The sequence below is a fragment of the Macadamia integrifolia genome, chromosome 10 (genome assembly GCF_013358625.1).
Source record: "Macadamia integrifolia cultivar HAES 741 chromosome 10, SCU_Mint_v3, whole genome shotgun sequence".
NCBI lineage: Eukaryota > Viridiplantae > Streptophyta > Magnoliopsida > Proteales > Proteaceae > Macadamia > Macadamia integrifolia.
Genome location: NC_056566.1, coordinates 19,582,921 through 19,600,277, shown reverse-complemented (window position 1 = coordinate 19,600,277; position 17,357 = coordinate 19,582,921). Strand labels below are relative to the sequence as shown.

General features: G+C 38.1%; 2 protein-coding genes across 3 annotated transcripts; one reads left to right on the top strand and one right to left on the bottom strand.

Annotated features, from left to right (window-relative positions):
- Window positions 1-2,015: 2,015 nt before the first annotated feature.
- LOC122091797 (serine/threonine-protein kinase WNK1-like) lies at window positions 2,016-5,516 on the top strand. Of its 2 annotated transcripts, XM_042661942.1 has the most exons (8): window positions 2,016-2,318; window positions 2,424-2,461; window positions 2,643-2,870; window positions 2,951-3,171; window positions 3,385-3,542; window positions 3,632-4,040; window positions 4,158-4,339; window positions 4,419-4,666. In XM_042661942.1, exons 1-8 carry the CDS (start codon window positions 2,244-2,246, stop codon window positions 4,524-4,526), a joined length of 1,419 nt encoding a protein of 472 aa, XP_042517876.1. In that variant the 5' UTR covers window positions 2,016-2,243; the 3' UTR covers window positions 4,527-4,666. The 2 variants fall into 2 exon arrangements, with proteins under 2 accessions (XP_042517876.1, XP_042517875.1); XM_042661941.1 differs by having other exon boundaries at window positions 2,019-2,318; window positions 4,158-5,516.
- A 2,396-nt stretch (window positions 5,517-7,912) lies between these two features.
- LOC122092043 lies at window positions 7,913-16,929 on the bottom strand. The gene is made up of 6 exons (XM_042662337.1): window positions 16,125-16,929; window positions 15,768-15,870; window positions 12,087-12,142; window positions 9,666-9,830; window positions 8,323-8,436; window positions 7,913-8,241 (listed from the first exon to the last, which is right to left on the bottom strand). Exons 1-6 carry the CDS (start codon window positions 16,743-16,745, stop codon window positions 8,149-8,151), a joined length of 1,152 nt encoding a protein of 383 aa, XP_042518271.1. The 5' UTR covers window positions 16,746-16,929; the 3' UTR covers window positions 7,913-8,148.
- Window positions 16,930-17,357: the final 428 nt, after the last annotated feature.

The window sequence follows — 17,357 nt, the reverse complement described above, 5'->3', positions numbered from 1 at the left end:
AGTACCATAAGTTGGGTTGGGTTCATAACCCACCTGGTGACTCAGCATGGTCCCTGCCGAACATGACCTCCCAACCCCCTTCCCCACTCTTCAACCAGAAAAACCCTTGCTAACCCCTTGGGACCATCCAATACTTTTAAAAAATATAATAAACAAATCATGCCCATATCTCATCATATTGATTAATTCGTATCAGTCAAGTATTGATATTGATCACGGTTGATACTGATATGAATGCTAAAACCATTATTCACTAATCAGAATTGGATTGCCAGTTCGGTCAAATTGAAACAAAATTAGAAGACATAGGCTTAAATCCCGGTTTAATTTAGAGGATAAGAATAAAGAGAATTTCCTGATAAGAGTGAACTTAAAATTCTTTAATAGGAGAGGGATAGGTATGCCACTGATATCAAGTATGTTAGCGGATAGTACCAATAGAAACATATGATGGAGTATCATTCAAGAATGATATGGGATCATTTCAAAAAAAGGGAAGAGCAAGATAGACACAATGGGTGCTAATATACTTGATATTGGCGACATACCCAACCTTTTTTCATCTTTAATTTGCTCGTTTCCAAAGCTGAGATTCAAAAGTTATTTGTAGAGTCAAAACTATTCAGTGATCGTGACTGTTCGTGCGACTGAAGGGGACCACAGATTTAACGGTCAGGAGTTTGACTGGAAAGCACTCTTTCTGGGTGGGCCACGTCTGATGTTGTTGATAAGAGAAAGTTCGAGGAAGGAGGGTCTGTGACGTCTGTCCCATCTCGGCCGATACTGATCAGCCCGTGTCGGCTTTGATTGAACAATTTTACCCTTGTTTTCATAAAAAATCAGATTTTATAGCGATTTTGCCCTTAGTACCATACCAATTCCCGATCCAAGATCGGTTTAGTATCGGTTCCTATCAGTTCTGATATGAATTGGCCAATTTGAAACCAAATTTTAGAACCATGAGCAGCATAGGGGAAAGCAACAATAAGGTGCGATAAACAATATTGTAAATAAGAGAGAGATAGACACAAAGGTGCTAGCATTCTCTTCCCCAACTACTAAAAAACCATTTCACTAAAGATTAATTTAATTAGCACCAGTGTTTTAAAGAGTGGAATCAGATCCCAATTGTCTCGACTCATTTAGATCTAAATTGAATAGGCCAAAATTTGTCCTAACCCTAGAAATGCAGGTATGCAGGATTACAATTAGATTAGGTTGGGTCGGGTTAGGCTAGGCTTCTAAAATCCCTGACCCAACTCTAACTCCTCTTAGCTGGGTTTGAGTCCTTGAGTAACCCTGAGGCCTAGGTCGGGTTGACTCTGATTGACCTAAACATGGGGAGGGGGAGAGGAGATGCAAGGGATGGGCCTGCCAAAGAGAAGAAGAAAGTAGAAGAAATAAGTGAAAGGAAAAAAAAAATTGGGGTGGGGGCGGGGGGGGGGCTCAGCCCAGGGATCGAGCTCCTCTCCTAAGCAACGATCACATAGGTCTTGCTCATAGCTATTTGTGCAATCAACACGTATTCAAACGGTAATTCAACAGCTCTCGAAGCAATGTTTCTATTATGGTTAGTAGAAACACGTATGTTAGATCAACGTTTGGACATGTGCTAATCGCCAAGATAGCTATGGGCAGACATGGAGAATCACTGATCAAGAGAAGAGCCGAATCCTCAACCCTTACCTAGTTGGACCTAACTCAGGACTAAAAAATCTCCAACCTTGACCTGCCCTCAAGGTCAGGGTACTCAACCCAGACCCTTTTTGGGCTCAAGACACCTATGCAGTATGACTCGGCCGCTCCGGATAGGCCGGACGGAGTGGGATTGATCGGAACCGATTCCGATCCAAATGAGCCAATCCAACCGAGTTTAAAACCCTAGTGCGCACGCGCGCGCGCGCGCGTCTGATTATGCGAGCGTACAGGAAAGAGAAGAGCCTTCTTCCAATTTGTCATGTCTTGTCCTCTGGTTGGGAACTTAGGATGCTTTTAGTGCGTTGGTGGGTTTGCCTGTGTCTGTGTATGTGAGTTGGAAGAGTTAGTCCTTTAGATGTACTCGAAGACCCTCACCTTAATCCTTATTTTCTCTCTCTCTCTTTATTTTGTTTGATTAAGTGTCGTCTACTTCCTCTCTCTCTGCTCCTTCTTCTCTCTTTCTCCATCGGTTTCAAGAGTAAAGAGACCGTTATAATTTACAAGTGAGTAAATTAATCTTAAACTGCAGAAGAAACGTATAGAGAATGAATGGGCTTACACCTCTTGAACCAGATTACTCTGAGTTTGTCGAAGTTGATCCCACTGGAAGATATGGGAGGGTACCTTAGTCATCATCCACTCTTCTCATTTCATCTTTAGCTTCTTTTTTTTTTTTTCGCTGTAAGAGTTCTGGGTATGCTCATGGATTCCATTCTCTGTTGCAGTATAATGAAATCCTTGGGAAAGGAGCGTCGAAAACAGTGTATGAGACCATATTCTCCGTATTAAATTCCCAGATTACTAATTTTTGTTATCAGAAAAATTTCAACTTTTTTCGGGTTCATTTGTGAGTTTTCTGAAGTGGGTAGATGATGATTTTCCCTTTTTTTTTTTTTTTTTTTGGTGTGTGTGTGTTTGTTGTTCTGGATTTTTGGTTTATGCAGTTACAGAGCCTTTGATGAGTATGAAGGGATTGAAGTCGCTTGGAACCAGGTTAAGCTTTATGATTTCATGCAAAGCCCTGAAGATCTGGAGAGATTGTACTGTGAAATCCATCTTCTGAAGACATTGAAGCACAAGAACATCATGAAGTTCTATAGTTCTTGGGTTGATACTGCGAACAGGAACATTAATTTTGTAACCGAGATGTTCACTTCTGGGACTCTGAGACAGTAAGTATGTTTGATCCGTTTTCTTCTCTGATTTGGGATTCTTTGTTTATGCTCCCATTTTCCTTTTCTTTTTGGCTTAGGTACCGGGAGAAGCACAAGAGGGTTAACATTAGAGCGGTGAAGCATTGGTGCAGACAGATCTTGAGAGGTCTTCTCTATCTCCATAGCCATGACCCTCCTGTGATTCACAGAGATCTCAAGTGCGACAACATCTTTGTCAATGGGAACCAAGGGGAGGTTAAGATTGGCGATCTCGGGCTCGCTGCTATCCTCCGTAAATCCCATGCCGCCCACTGTGTTGGTGAGTTCATTTCCGTGAAATCTCTCTCGCTGTCTTCAAAAGTCTCCCACTCCCCATACCATCCTTTGAGTGTTTAATATGGATATTGCAAGCTTACATTTCTGATTTTGAATGCCCTTCTGGATAAAACTAACTAGACATGAATTGATTTAGCAAGATTAGTTAGGCTGCAGTTTCACATTTTTTGTAGGTTTTGTTATCTTTGTCACTCAGGCACACCAGAGTTCATGGCTCCAGAAGTGTATGAAGAGGAGTATAATGAACTAGTTGATATTTATTCCTTTGGAATGTGCATATTGGAAATGGTGACTTTTGAATATCCATATAGTGAATGCACCCATCCTGCTCAGATCTACAAGAAAGTTATATCTGTAAGAGTCTTCAGTCTCACCATGTTTGTCATTTCTGTTCTAGTTATCACCTATCTCTCTATTTACATATTTTATGTTTTCTTTACTAGGGGAAGAAACCAGAAGCTCTGTACAAAGTGAGGGATCCTGAAGTGAGAGAGTTTGTGGAGAAGTGTCTAATCACTGCTTCCCGAAGGCTCCCAGCAAGAGAGCTCTTGAAGGATCCGTTTCTTCGAACCCATGATTTTGGTTCAGATGTGAGGCCAGAACTTGATGATATGGGTCCTCTCCTTAGGCAGCCCCTCGTGGAGCTTCATCACAGTAACAGTTCATTGATTGATGGGTACTCCAAGGACCTTGGTCATGAACCTGAGAATGGATGGGTTTACCATCCAGCAGAGATTGAACTTTTCACTTACCAAGAGGACGATCATTCTGATGATGTAGACATATCGATCAAGGGGAGGATGAGGGAAAATGGTGGGATCTTTTTGAGGCTCAGAATTGCAGATAAAGAAGGTTAGAGCTTGATTTCCTGGCCTTTTTGTTATGTAATCTTATTAATTCGCATTAACATAATTTGATTATGTATAGTAGTTTTAGTATCAAATCAACAACTTTAATTCTTTCGTGCAGGCCGTATCCGCAACATCTACTTTCCTTTCGACGTCGACACAGATACGGCTTTGAGTGTTGCAACAGAAATGGTTTCTGAGTTGGATATCACTGACCAAGATGTGACTAAGATAGCATATATGATCGATGGGGAGATTGCTTCATTGGTGCCAGAGTGGAAGGAAACCCCCCACTTTGCAAGTGTAAGCTCTTGTCACAATTGTGCTTCTGATGGCTCCTCCACTGGTTCCCTTATGGACTATCTCTCCATGAATAATACAGGGGCCAAGAACCTACAAGTACTCCAGTGTTCTCTTCATGGATGTGCTGCAACACATGGTCGGTTTGAAGAGATCACATTCCAAGTTGAGGGTTCAGAGCATTCTGTAACAGAGGGTGCTCCAATCTTATCAAGACATTCAGATTGCATACCATATGCAGATGTTTGGGCTCAGCATGAAGGCCCTGAATTAAGTTCTGAGTCTTCTGGGGAGATTCACCCTGATGTGGAACCTGTGAAGGTGGATCAATCGGTCTGTTCTAAGGATGAGAGGGTGACGGCCGTTGAGAATCAAATGGAATTCAGTTCAGCAAGTTCCATGGGCCAGCGATTACCTGACCGTGGTTCTATTATACCTTCATCGTCTTGTGACTTCTCTGATGATTATTATGATAATGAGATCAGACAGGAATTGAGATGGCTCAGAGCAAAGTATCAGATGGAATTGAGAGAGCTTCGAGACCAACAATTAGGAATTAAATCAAAAGCTTCATCTCTGAGGTCTGGCAGTACAGACATAATCCCCTTACAAGGGGAAAACAATGAAACCAACTTGAAATCTTTGGGCTCTGAGAAGCATCAAACTTCATTATTTTCACTTCATGTCCAGAAGAGCTGCCCCTATTCTGAGACCCGAAGGGCTCGACATAGTGAGGCGACTGTCAAATCTTCTAGTCTGGAGTATATGGTCACTACCAAGAGTTACTACTCTGGGTATCTTCTTCCGCACCCTATTCACAGATCTACATCTCTTCCAGTTGATGCTTTTGATGTTTAGATCTATAAGACCCTCAAATTCTTTCTCACCTTGTCCAATTTCATTCACATACAAGCTGTATATTTAATCAAGTGTGCATTATACTTCTGTTTAGTGCCTGTATCTCCCCTCCCCTGTTGGGGAAAGCCAAGCTGAGAAAGTGATGGGTCTCTGTAATTCTGAGCAAAGATGTGATTTTTAACACCAAAAGTGTGAGTCACTTTAGCCATTTCCAATAAGATATTGAAGAAACTTTTCTGTTGAAATGGGTCTCTGTAATTCTTAGCAAAGATGTAATATTTAACACCTAAAGAATGAAGAGTGAATCACTTTAGCATTTCCAGTAAGGTAATTGAAGAAAATTTTCTGTTGAAATCTCCGATATGGGAAGAGATAGATTTTTGTCTTGGAATCTTAGCCAACCTGTGTACTACCCAAATCATGTGACATGTTCCATGTTCCATGTTCCATGTTCTGAGGCCTTGCTGAACCGTTCAAATGGCCCACTTACATGACAATTATATGGCATTCTTAGAAAGAGAAATTGCTAAACTAATGCTTTATATCTTCATATCTTATTGAATCCTTTATGGTCCAAAGCAGATGAGATCATGGCCCAGATACGACCATGACAGCTTTCTTCAGTAATGAATTAATGGTCATCAAAGAAAAAGCCTGTCAGGAAATATCTAGACTCGAAGTGCTGCATTGACAAGGCAAGTTATGAAGAAATTATCCAGTTTACATGCACACGAGGCCAGCTAAAATTGGAGTAGAATTTGTGACTGGATTTGATAATGACTGCAACTTTAGTAGGGGATAAGCATTATGAAAAGTAAAATTGGTAATGGTGGATCTATGAATTTCTCTTTTTAGATTAAAAAAAAAAGGAGCTGGTGGCTGGTGAAACTGTGTGAAGGATTCAGGAATGGTGAAGAACAGAGAGAAGTTCCCATGTGAATCATTGTAAAGCTTTGCCTACTTTTTACTTTCTTTGCATTAATAATGTGATAATGATGATGATGAAGCCGAACTGCTCTTTTTTCTTTTTCTTAATGGGATAATTCCCTTTATTGTTTTGGTTCTGAAAAGAAAAAGAAAGCAGAAGAAGTGACATTAAAGAAAGTTAAAAGAAGTGGGTTTGCTGTTTTAAGATTAATCACACGTTGTCACGGACTCCATTTTGTATTATTTCCTGCTCCAAAGGTTCTTTAGGGAAACGCCCCTTCCCAGGTTGAATTTGAAGACCAGGAAGTAAGAAAAAGGGTCCGTACAAAAGGTTATCCATGATTCCGTATTATGGTTTAAAAAATTGGAATCATATTGGTTGAATTAGCGACCGATTCTGCTATGTTTCTGGCCGGCATTGACAGATTCGATCCCCAATTCCACTTTTAGTCCGATGGTTCTCCTGTTGGGTCCCATGTTTTTGTTGGTATGCTTTGAGATCTTCCCTCGCTAATCACACATTGGCCAGCTTTGGAGAGGGTCTTAGGGTTATAGATGCATATTTTTGTAGAAACGCAACCCTAAAATGATGCAGCAGATAATGAAAAAATAAAAACAAACAATGCACACAAGTTTATGACGTTAGGCAAGATTACCTACGTCCTTGCTGAGGTGAGATCCTACTTCACTATCAATAGAGAATAGGGTTACAACGCGCTAATCCTCATACCTCTCATTATTGCTTGCATTACAGATAAAGAAAACTTTGATACAAATATATCGTGAAAAACCTTAATTCGAAAAGTACAAAACAACCCTCAAATAAAAATTTCGAAACACCTACACCTTTCTGGATTAAACTGTGACATATAAGACATCGTACACCAACATTGTGATGATTGGATCAAAACATGGCATCAGCTGGACCCAAAGATATTAGGGAATGAGGATTGGGTGCACTTGATCTAATAGAGATGTGGGTCCTATTAAGGACACTAGTGTGGATCCCGGGCGGTAGGGATTGAGGTTTTGTTTTTCTTTTTCAAAATTCTTTTCATCACAGGGGGGAATTGTGAAGACTCAAAACCCTCCCCAATTCCACATTGGCTAGCTTTACGGATGGTCTTGGGCTTATAAGTAAGGTTTCTTCAGGACCACAACACCATGCTATACAAACTTTGCAGAGATGTAACTGTTCCAATCATTCTTCTACCCAGATCCTATTCCCTTGAGTTGCTCTCTTTCCGCCAATTGTCAATGTCGCGAATGGTTTCATTTGTACTGAGTCTACTGACCTGTCTCAAGCGGAGCCTCCCTTTGGTCGGGCACAATATCACAAATATGATCATTATTAACCTTCACACTCAATTCATTCAAGACCCAGAACCATTTCCATGAAAAATAGCTTGAAATATCAATTAAAGAAACAAAAAATTGTCTTGAAACTGCGATGAGACAGCAAGCCTATGTAGAAAATAAGCAATTAAACCATCACAAGATGATGAACGAGACCATTCATTAGAAAAGCCAATAAGTGGACATGAAACTCAAGCTGAACTCCCGTGGGGATTGTTAGTGGCTTATTGCTATAAGCTAAAACAGATGCAGATTCAATTTCGGATATTTCTTTTCCTTCTTTAAATGCAAATTGTGATTCAGAGTCTCATCTGGATGGTAAGTAGCAAAGACAATGTTAAGCAGTAGATTTGGACCCGATGCCATCAAACATTTTAGATTTAAACAAAGAAATAGAGTATTTAACGCGCCACAGCTAATTAATGGAAGATCCTGTGTGGGAAATAGCTCCATGCTTATCAACAAATACTGTACAACAAGATGATGTCCAGTCTTTCTCGGCGGGATAAAAATTGCCTCATATTATAGACATTTCTTTCAATTAATGAAAGCCAATAATGTACATGTATTTTGCCATATATATCAGAACATTATTTTTATGGTATGAGGATTCTAACCACTCTAAATTTTTCCTTCACAAACTAATACTAGGTTAAACTGATTATTGACTCTTACAGAGGCCTCAAAAGTGGGTAATCTTCAAGAAGTTCCCGCTCCGACAATGTATCAATTTCATTCTGAGGAGTCCACAACACCTCAACTGCCTGCATGAAATCAACACTTAATGCAAACTGGAACCAAAAACACCGTGTGGTTGTCAAGTAAGGAATATTTGCAATTGTTACCAGAGTTCTGCTGGCAGGGATGGAACCCAGCTTCTGCAAGGCCTCTTTCAAGTCCGCACTACCATTGATGGCAGGTAGCTTATGAACTCCTTCCGCAGCCACCAATATTGTTATCTGAAAATTTGAACATTGATTTAGAAATAATGCTAAAACAGGAAAGGGCAAGGAGAGGAGGAGAAACCCACAAAATACGATTCAAAAGTCGAATCTCATTTTCTTACTCATAGGGTAAGGAAATTAACAATTGAATCTCAGTCATCCTACATGAAAATAAAGGAAAAGAATAACACTCTAAAAGGAAAAAAGAGGCTAATTTTAAAACTAATATGGCAAAATTCTTTCAAAGATGATATGCCCGACCTCTTTTTCCTCTGTTATGAAGATTGACTAGAGGTTATATTATAAGTACATGCAGCATGTCTTTTCAGACACAGTATATTAGCCATGTCTGTCCGACTCTTATGCCTTTTATCTTTATTATAAAATCTCATTCATGAAACAAAAAAAACCAAAAGCTTCATCTGCAAATAACAGCAAAAGACAACCCCCATCTAAGCAGGTTAAAACATCCCAGCTCTACAGTATGTCCACCAATAATTAGATGGAAATTCAAACTAATTTGCACAAGGAAACGCTCCATTCACCTTCCAGATGGGAAAAATCAGTTGTTGAGTAACATAAATTTCTAATAAAAAAATGAAATGCAATCACATGCTTAGTTGGCAAAGTCTATGATTGTAAATACCAGAGACTGGCTTCAGAAACTATATTGTACCTTCTCACCAACAAACAAACAATTCACATTCACCCAGTCCAACAAGCCAAAATAAAATGGAAGAAAGAAAAAATAACTGCAGAAATGGAATACATAAAATTGAAAGTTAATAAGATTAGGGAGAGGGTTCTCCAAGCTGGCAGCGTTTGAGAATACCCAAATCAGGGGGCACACAATGCTTTCATCAATAAGGGCAGAGAGAGAGAGAGAGATTGCTGGTGTAGCCTCCACCGTCAGATTGGATATACTTCTCCCATAAAATTAATCAACAAAAAATACACCAGTAGTTACACGGCTGATGTACATGTGTTAAATAAGGACGTTCTACCAAAGATAAATGACAGACTAACAAATCAAGCAAGAGCATCGTAAAGCTACTGTAAAATGAAAACTGTGTCAAAAGCTATTAACAAGGACCTGGCAGATTTACACATGTTAAGGATGTTCTACTAAAGATAGACAGCAGACTAACAAATCAAGCAAAAGAGTCATAAAGCTACTGTAAAATGACAACTGTGTAAAAAGATTTTAACAAGAACCTATCATGTTACTTGCAAGATAACCTTACCACTATGTATTCATTACTAAATCCACTAGCCCTTTGGCTTGTTCTGCTTTGCTTTTTGATGTTGTTTACATTGACAAGTGTCTCTTCATCAAATTTCCCTCTTTCTTCAATGGAAAGTTGATTGAATCTCTTCTCTCCACCCTCAATGCTTCGCTTCACATCCACCTGAAAAGGAAGGTTGCAAGCACACTTGAATGCTCTGTACTTTCTAGAATATAATGCAAGAAATTTGCAGTGAGTCCAGGCATGAAAATCCCAACTCCAGATGAACATTAATTGCAGGACTCAATTGAAGAAACAAAAGTTGACAGTCACTAATTTTATAACAGCTGTTCATATGCAGCCTGTTCCGCCAAGAGGGTGGGGAAGGAACTACTCCTGTTCCTCAAAAATCGTAGGAAGAAAAAAAAAAGCACACATTCTAAGGAATGGTAATTAATACTCTACCTATCACTTTTCTTAATTTATTTTCCAAGTTCTCCTTTCATGTATAACATGGATTCAAAGTGAACCTTCAGTTACAATATGGAAAACTACTAGGATAGTGTTGAAGGGTAAAATGGAAAGGAAATCAAAATTAATGCATTAAATGCTTGAAGTGGACTATCATTTTGGAACACTCAAAAAGCTCAAAGTGGACAAGTTTTGAGGAACAGAGGGAGTACAAAAATGGATTTTGATGACAGGCAGTGACATCAAATAATTTTCTTCAAAAAATAGTTGTCTTCATAAGATAAAAGTATTTAAGCACAATTATCCAATAAGATATTATAATTAACACATGCATTATGACCTAAAATTATCCTAATAAAATGTACTTTCCCATATTTTTTATTCGAGAAAATAATTTTTAACCAACTATCTACTAATGTTTACCAAGGGCCCATTTGATAAAACTGTTTCATTTCACTTGGTTTCAGAAATAGAAATTGAAATTTCTACCTATTTATGGTTCAAGAAACGACCCAGGTGAAACAAGTAGAACTTGTTTCGCCGTTTCTGGAAACGACTCGTGGCCATTCTTTTCGCTGGTTACTATCGACTTCTAGAAACATGATTATCAAACACCTTCAATTCTGTTTCTGTTTCTAGAAACGGAAATTTATGTTTCTGTCGTTTCTTGAAACAAAAATGGCAGAAACGTTATCAAACGGGCTCCAAATATACAGTCTACAAGACCTCTGAAATAATCAATATCTATCAACAAAAATATGGTATGGTTTCCGTTACTTTTTGTGTGTGAACATACATATTAAGAACATACGTGATATGTTCATAATTTTAAACCTAACAAACAGTAGTTCTTGAAAATTTAGCCAATTTGCAATTTGCAAATAGAATTGTTAGGTAATTACATAAAGGGCTTTCTAAATGTTAACTTAATATATCTCAATTTTAATTCCATAGATGCAACTATAATTGTCATGGAGCAAAGGGATGAGCAGCTCCCATGGAGCATAGGTAAATGCAGGGCCAAGGCGCCAAGGCGAGTCCCATAAACACACAGGCCTTGTTTTCCAAGAATTATGAAGGCCAAAACACAAATGTAAGGGGGTAAAAGCATAGTATAGAAACTTAAGGGTAGAAAGAGAAACACTTAAGATTTATAAAATTTGGGCCACCATGTTATAGGTTTTAACACCTTGGCACATTGGGCAACTGGTTACTTTGGGCCTCAAGGCCCTCATTTTACCCTAGGCAATGCTTTGACAACTATGAAGAATACAAGAAAATCAAGGTTTAATTCCAGAGAGAATATTAGGATAAATGGCAGAAAAATGCACTAGAACAACAATAGATGACAAATGTAACAAAGGAGAGTACAACACTACAACTTCCCGTGAAGGTACTCCCTTGCATCGACTTTTTATATGTTTTGGTTTCAAAATCATTATGGCCTACATGATCAAGCTATGAAAGCACCAAGATATTTATTTTCCATGAGGTTTTTCATGATCAAGCTATGAAAGCACCAAGATATCTATTTTCTATGAGGTTTTTCATATAGGGATGACGGTGTGCAAGTATTTGCAGATAATAAAGATTAAACCATACACAAGACATGCTCAATCACTGATTAATGAAAGATGAGAAAAAATAGTCCCCTTAACAAAAGAATATTTACTTCTGCAGTCATATAAGCAGCATTCCTGGTGTTTCTAAATTTGAAAGCAAGACATAAGAAACTTAGCCAGTAACCATGGTAGGCTTCAATACTTGAAGGGGAAAAAAACAAGACTGAGAACCATATTTCCAATTTCTACTGTTTTAGGACATCCTTAGAGTTAGATCATATTAAGACATGAGTTAGATCATATTAAGACCAATATTCATTTCTATAACATTTGGCAAGTCGAAAGAATAACAATTAAAAAAAAAAGGAACAGAAGTACAATGTGCTGGGACATAATATTCACTTACAGATGAATAACCAGAGATGCAATAATCAGGATGGCGAAGTAGAGATAATGTGGTCTCTGCAACAATAGATAAAATAAGAAATACTGTGTAATGAAAATAAATGAAAAACAAACAGAACTCCTGCATAACAAACAATGATACACCATATTGGCAAGCCCACCTTGAGAATGTGTCAAAGTAATCCATATCCTTCAACCTCACCACAACAGGTCGGTAGCATGCAGGTAAAATTATCATGATAAGGTAAACAACCATCAAAACGTTACCATTCACTAGAAACTGGAAATAGAACTAAGCAGAAACAGCAACAAACTGGTGCCATGGAGGAGTGAGGTTAAAGAGAAAGGAGGGGTGTTGGAGATCCAAATTTGGCTAAAGTAAGAGAAAACAAGCATCCAAAAGAAAAAGATGCATTGGCATGCTAGCTTTATAAATCGTTGATTTGAGTCGACCCTCACCCCTCAAACATAAAAAAGAAGAGCATCAAAAGAAAACGAAGATTCACTTGCCTGGCTAGCTCGTATATCAGGATGTGACTCAATAGAGCCATGTTTATCCATGGGGAACATCTTATTGCAATCATGTTTTATGCCCTATCCTTCAGAAACTAAATTTTATTATGTTATTTTTCACTCAAGATGGGAGCAGTAATGCCTTTGCCTATAGGACCATTGGCATAAATCATCATGCCAATCATCTCAAGACTATGATTTGGATGATTTGACTTGAAAGGTTTATCAATTCTCTAGAAAAAATGTGATATAGTGGGGAGACCAAGTGTTGCAGCAAGTCAAAGTAAACTTTTTCATCAAAGTTTCCTAGCATTAAGTTCCGCAGCATCCACAGGCCAATGGTACTCACCGAGGTAGAATACACTTCCGGATATAGATGAACAATTGGAATGTAATTTCTATTTGTAAATCTATATGGTTGCTCCATAAAGGTGATATTCAAACTTGCACACACTATCATATGATTAAATACGGATTGTACCATGAAACTTTTGGAAAAGTGAATTAAAAAAAAAAAGAACAAAGCATGAAACTATTGTATCAGAAAATTAGTTTAGATTGTGTCAGGAAGATCAACAACTAATGCTATTTACTTCATGAGACAATTGATGGAAATTTTGGAGAGAGAAAGAAAGATCTTTAACATCTCTTTTGCGAAAAAGATCCTCACGTCAACAGTGTGGTGATTCTTTCCCACACCCTCTCACACAACTAACTCTCTCTCTCTCATAATTGTCAAGGCATTGCCTAGGCATCCAAGTGACTTTCAGAGGGTTATTTTTCCAACAGCTATTGCATCCACATGAAGGCATGGTTGTTAAAGCTCCGCATTGGTTTCCAACTATTTTTTTTTTTTTGTAGGGGTCTATGTGACTGTTGCCTTAGTGCAAGGCGCTGTTTCATTCCATTTATTATGTTTCTATTGAACAAGATTTGGCTCTGATTTACGCCAAACAACATTTAAGTAAATAACTTTGTAATTATCTCTTCAGCACTGATTTACCACAAACAACATTTAAGTAAATGACTTTGTAATTATCTATTTATTTACTTAAGATATTATTCATAAATAAGCAAAAACACCTCAAATGAATCTAATAAAAATATTTAAAAATTCAAATTCCAAAAGGATAAAAATTCAACTCCCCAATTCATGAACAAAAACTGAATTTTCAGTAGTAGGGGTGATTTTCAACTTTCAAATGCTAAGGGTTTTCTCAAAGTAAAAAAAAAGAAGCATAAATATTTTTGTGGTAGAACATTATTAAAAACCAAAAGAGTGGCAAAATAATCTCTTGTTTTGATATCTAAAAATCTATTTCCATTCAAAGCGATTTTAAACAACATTCACATACACCAAATAAGTTTTAACCGGAACATAACTCCTTTAATATAAATCAGATTTAAGCAATCTTAGATTTGTTAGAAAGTTGGTTTTGTGTTCTACCTAATACAAAAAGTCTCAAGTAAAAATAAAATTGTTTGACCAATCAAACTTATTAGAGAACAAGAACATTTCTCTAAATCGAGAACAGTTTATTACTCATAGATAAGATCATATTTTCCAAGAACAACATAAACCAAATGTATGTTTTGATTGTTTCAATCCTTCAATAGCTTACTTCTTCAATTATGTTGTCTTCTAGGTCAATATTGATTTTTTATGGCTTGATGTGGCTTAATGTTGATTTTTTTTTATAATATAAGGTATATATTGTAGCACAATAAACAATAATGTTAGAAAAGAAGGGAAATAAAAAATAACACTTGTGCGCCTTGTTGCCTAAGCGCTTAGGCACCCCTCCACCGCCTTGGGTCACCTTGTCACCTTGACAACTATGTGTGGAGATCTTATAGTAAGGGTGCTTGCAAAATATGATGTGGACAAATGTAAAAGAAAGTTTGAGCCCCAACAGAACCCCTCCACCACCTTGGGTCACCTTGTCGCCTTGACAACTATGCGTGGAGGTCTTATTTGTTCATTGTGACATTGATACACCACAAAACATAACTAGTAGCCCATCTCAATTACATTGCCCAAAACTTATTAGACTCTTCCCTAGTATCATCAATAGACTACTTGAAAAAAAAAAGACCGTTTTTTAACTCTCTTCTTGTTTTAAAGTTGAGTTAAATAGCGCCTTTACTAGTAAGGGTGCTTGCATAATATGATGTGGACAAATGTAAAAGAAAGCTTGAACCCCAAAAGAACTGCCAGAGATAAGCATGTGTGTATAGGAAAATGTGCCCAAAGTTAGAGCCCCACCTGTAGAAATGGTTTCCTTAATTGCCATTGCAGGAAAATCCACCTAATTATTTCATTGAGGAACACTTTACAACAACCCCTCAGCCTTATCCCAACTAAATGGAGTTATGGATCCTTGCCCTCCAATCAACTCTATTCGAGGACATACTTGATACACAGCCTAAGCTCTACAGTCTATATGTCTTTACTCACCACTTCTCCTAGGGTCATTTTAGGTCTATCCCTAGCTCTATTAGATCCTTCAATCTGAATAAAATCACTCCTCCATAGTGGACCATCCAAAGGCCTCCATTGAAGATGGTCATGCTACCTCAAACGACTTTCTCATAGCTTATATTATATCAGAGCTACTTCCAAATCAGCTGAAATATGATTATTCCTCACGTCATCCCTCCTAGTTTTGCTACCCATCTATCTCAACATCTTCGTCTCCATTACACTAAGTTTATTATCTATATGATGCTTCTTAACTTCCCATCATCCCATACCATACATCATAATCGATTGTATGACTATCCTATAGATTTTTCTCTTAATTTTTACAGAAATACATCGATCACACAACACTCCGGACATGCTTCTCCACTTCACTCATTCTATTTTAACTCTCTATTAAACGTCATTCACTATATCACCTTCTTTATTTATGATTGAATGCAAAAACCTAAAATAATCACTTTGTGGAATCTCCTTCTCATCAATTTTCACCGCATTGAGGAACACTTTAAGGGCAGTTAATAGGTTGGTTAATTGACTTACTAAATTCTTTGAGAATCCAAAACGAAATATTATTTTATGTTAACAGAATTTTGGACAAGCTAGAATGCAAAAGGAATCCATGAAATAGGGAGGGAGGAAAGTAAGAACAAGAGAAGCACTCTCTGAGAAGCTTTATGCCTTCACCTGTCAATACATAACTCAAACCCGCCGACGTGGAGGTGTCTGCAGTTTCCGCAATCCGATCAAGATCTCTTTGAAGCGATCGTGCCATACCCAACAGCCCTACCTAAAATAGGAAAAAATAAAAAATAAGGTAAGGTGGAAGGAACGAAAACCAAGTGATGCCAAAACCATGAACCCAAGACCCTGTAAAGCTCAAATGAAATACTTGCGACAAAAACGCAGAGAGACGAGACGGTAAGAGTTTCCAGTCTTTCCATGTCAATGGCATTTATAGAATTGCAGTTTCTCCAACTTATAGCAGCTAAAAAACCTCAATCAGTAGACATTTTAAACAAACAGACACAAAAATCAACATACCTGAAGCTTGAGAACACTTGTTTTCTGAGTAGCTGTAAGAACACTATCCTCTGAACGATCAGAAAGAAATCCCGACACCAAAACAAATGCAGCAAAACCCATTAAAATCAAAAAGAAACCCGAACCAGCACCCACCCCAACTCCAAACGCCGAGCCTGCATAAAATCCCCCACCACCAAAGGGCGTGGGCGCATAATACGGAACCGAGTACGAAAAACTTGGGCTTGCCGTCCGTGTCGAATAGCTTCTCGACGAAGAAGAAGAAGACGAGAACGACCGTCCTCCCATCCTCCCCCCTGAAGCCGCTAAAGCTGAATGCGGGTCATACGTCAACAATAACCCTAACAACACCGCAGCAATCGCTGGTTTCTGTAACGCCTTTACTGTCTTCAAGACAGCCTCTATAACTCCTTCAATCGGATTTCGATTCTTCTCTCCATTCACCGGCTCTACTGTCCACTTCTTCGAGTTCAAAGCACATTTAACACTTAATCGAGAGGTTCTCAAGAAGCGTGCAGTGTTCTTCGTCGGGAAACTCTGTAGCAGAGGATTCCATTTAAAAAATGGAGGCTTCGATTCCCTCACAAATGAAATCGCTTCGAGAAGTGAAGCAGTTGCCATTATTGATCTGATTCCTCAGTTCTGAACTTCTGATGCTTATATCTTCGATGTTCTTATATAAGGAATGAAAATAGTTCCAAATCTGCGTTTCAGATATTTGTGAACATGTGCCAGTGGTCTGCAGAACAATGGATCTTCGAAGAATATTGGCTTCAAACCAGAGGATAGAGATCTGGTTATGGCCCCGCAGCATCGCCCGTGGGCTAGTTATGACCGCGCATCTGGCCTTGAAAAACTTTGAACCTCATCCAAGACATTCTAACTATGGTAGATTAAATCACGTGATCATATCCATAAAGTCGCGTGACTACCTTGAACTATAATTCTATAATTCCATTTGGTATCGTTTTTGTTCCAGAAATTCTGTTTCGTGTCAAAACGTCATTTTTAAACGATTTAAGGCTGTTTGGTGAATCTGTTTCTGGAACAATTTCAAAACAGAAAAATGACAGTTGTGCCGTTTGGTAATGCTTGTTTCATAAACTTTTTTCTTTTCTTTTTTTTAGTCAATAATTACATAAATAACATTAAAATACTATTATAAATTACTATCATTTGGACAATAAAGTATTACATACCAAATAAAAAGAAAAATGGCTTGAAAATGACAAA

Excerpts from the sequence above, each read along its gene's own strand:
- LOC122091797 (XM_042661941.1), top strand. The coding sequence starts at position 2,244 with ATGAATGGGCTTACACCTCTTGAACCAGATTACTCTGAGTTTGTCGAA. Across the intron at positions 2,319-2,423 it reads CCACTGGAAGATATGGGAGG|TATAATGAAATCCTTGGGAA; the intron begins GTACCTTAGTCA and ends TCTCTGTTGCAG. Across the intron at positions 4,041-4,157 it reads CAGAATTGCAGATAAAGAAG|GCCGTATCCGCAACATCTAC; the intron begins GTTAGAGCTTGA and ends TCTTTCGTGCAG.
- LOC122092043 (XM_042662337.1), bottom strand. The coding sequence starts at position 16,745 with ATGGCAACTGCTTCACTTCTCGAAGCGATTTCATTTGTGAGGGAATCG. Across the intron at positions 12,143-15,767 it reads TTTGAGTTATGTATTGACAG|AGACCACATTATCTCTACTT; the intron begins GTGAAGGCATAA and ends CTATTGTTGCAG. Across the intron at positions 8,242-8,322 it reads TCCCTGCCAGCAGAACTCTG|GCAGTTGAGGTGTTGTGGAC; the intron begins GTAACAATTGCA and ends GATTTCATGCAG.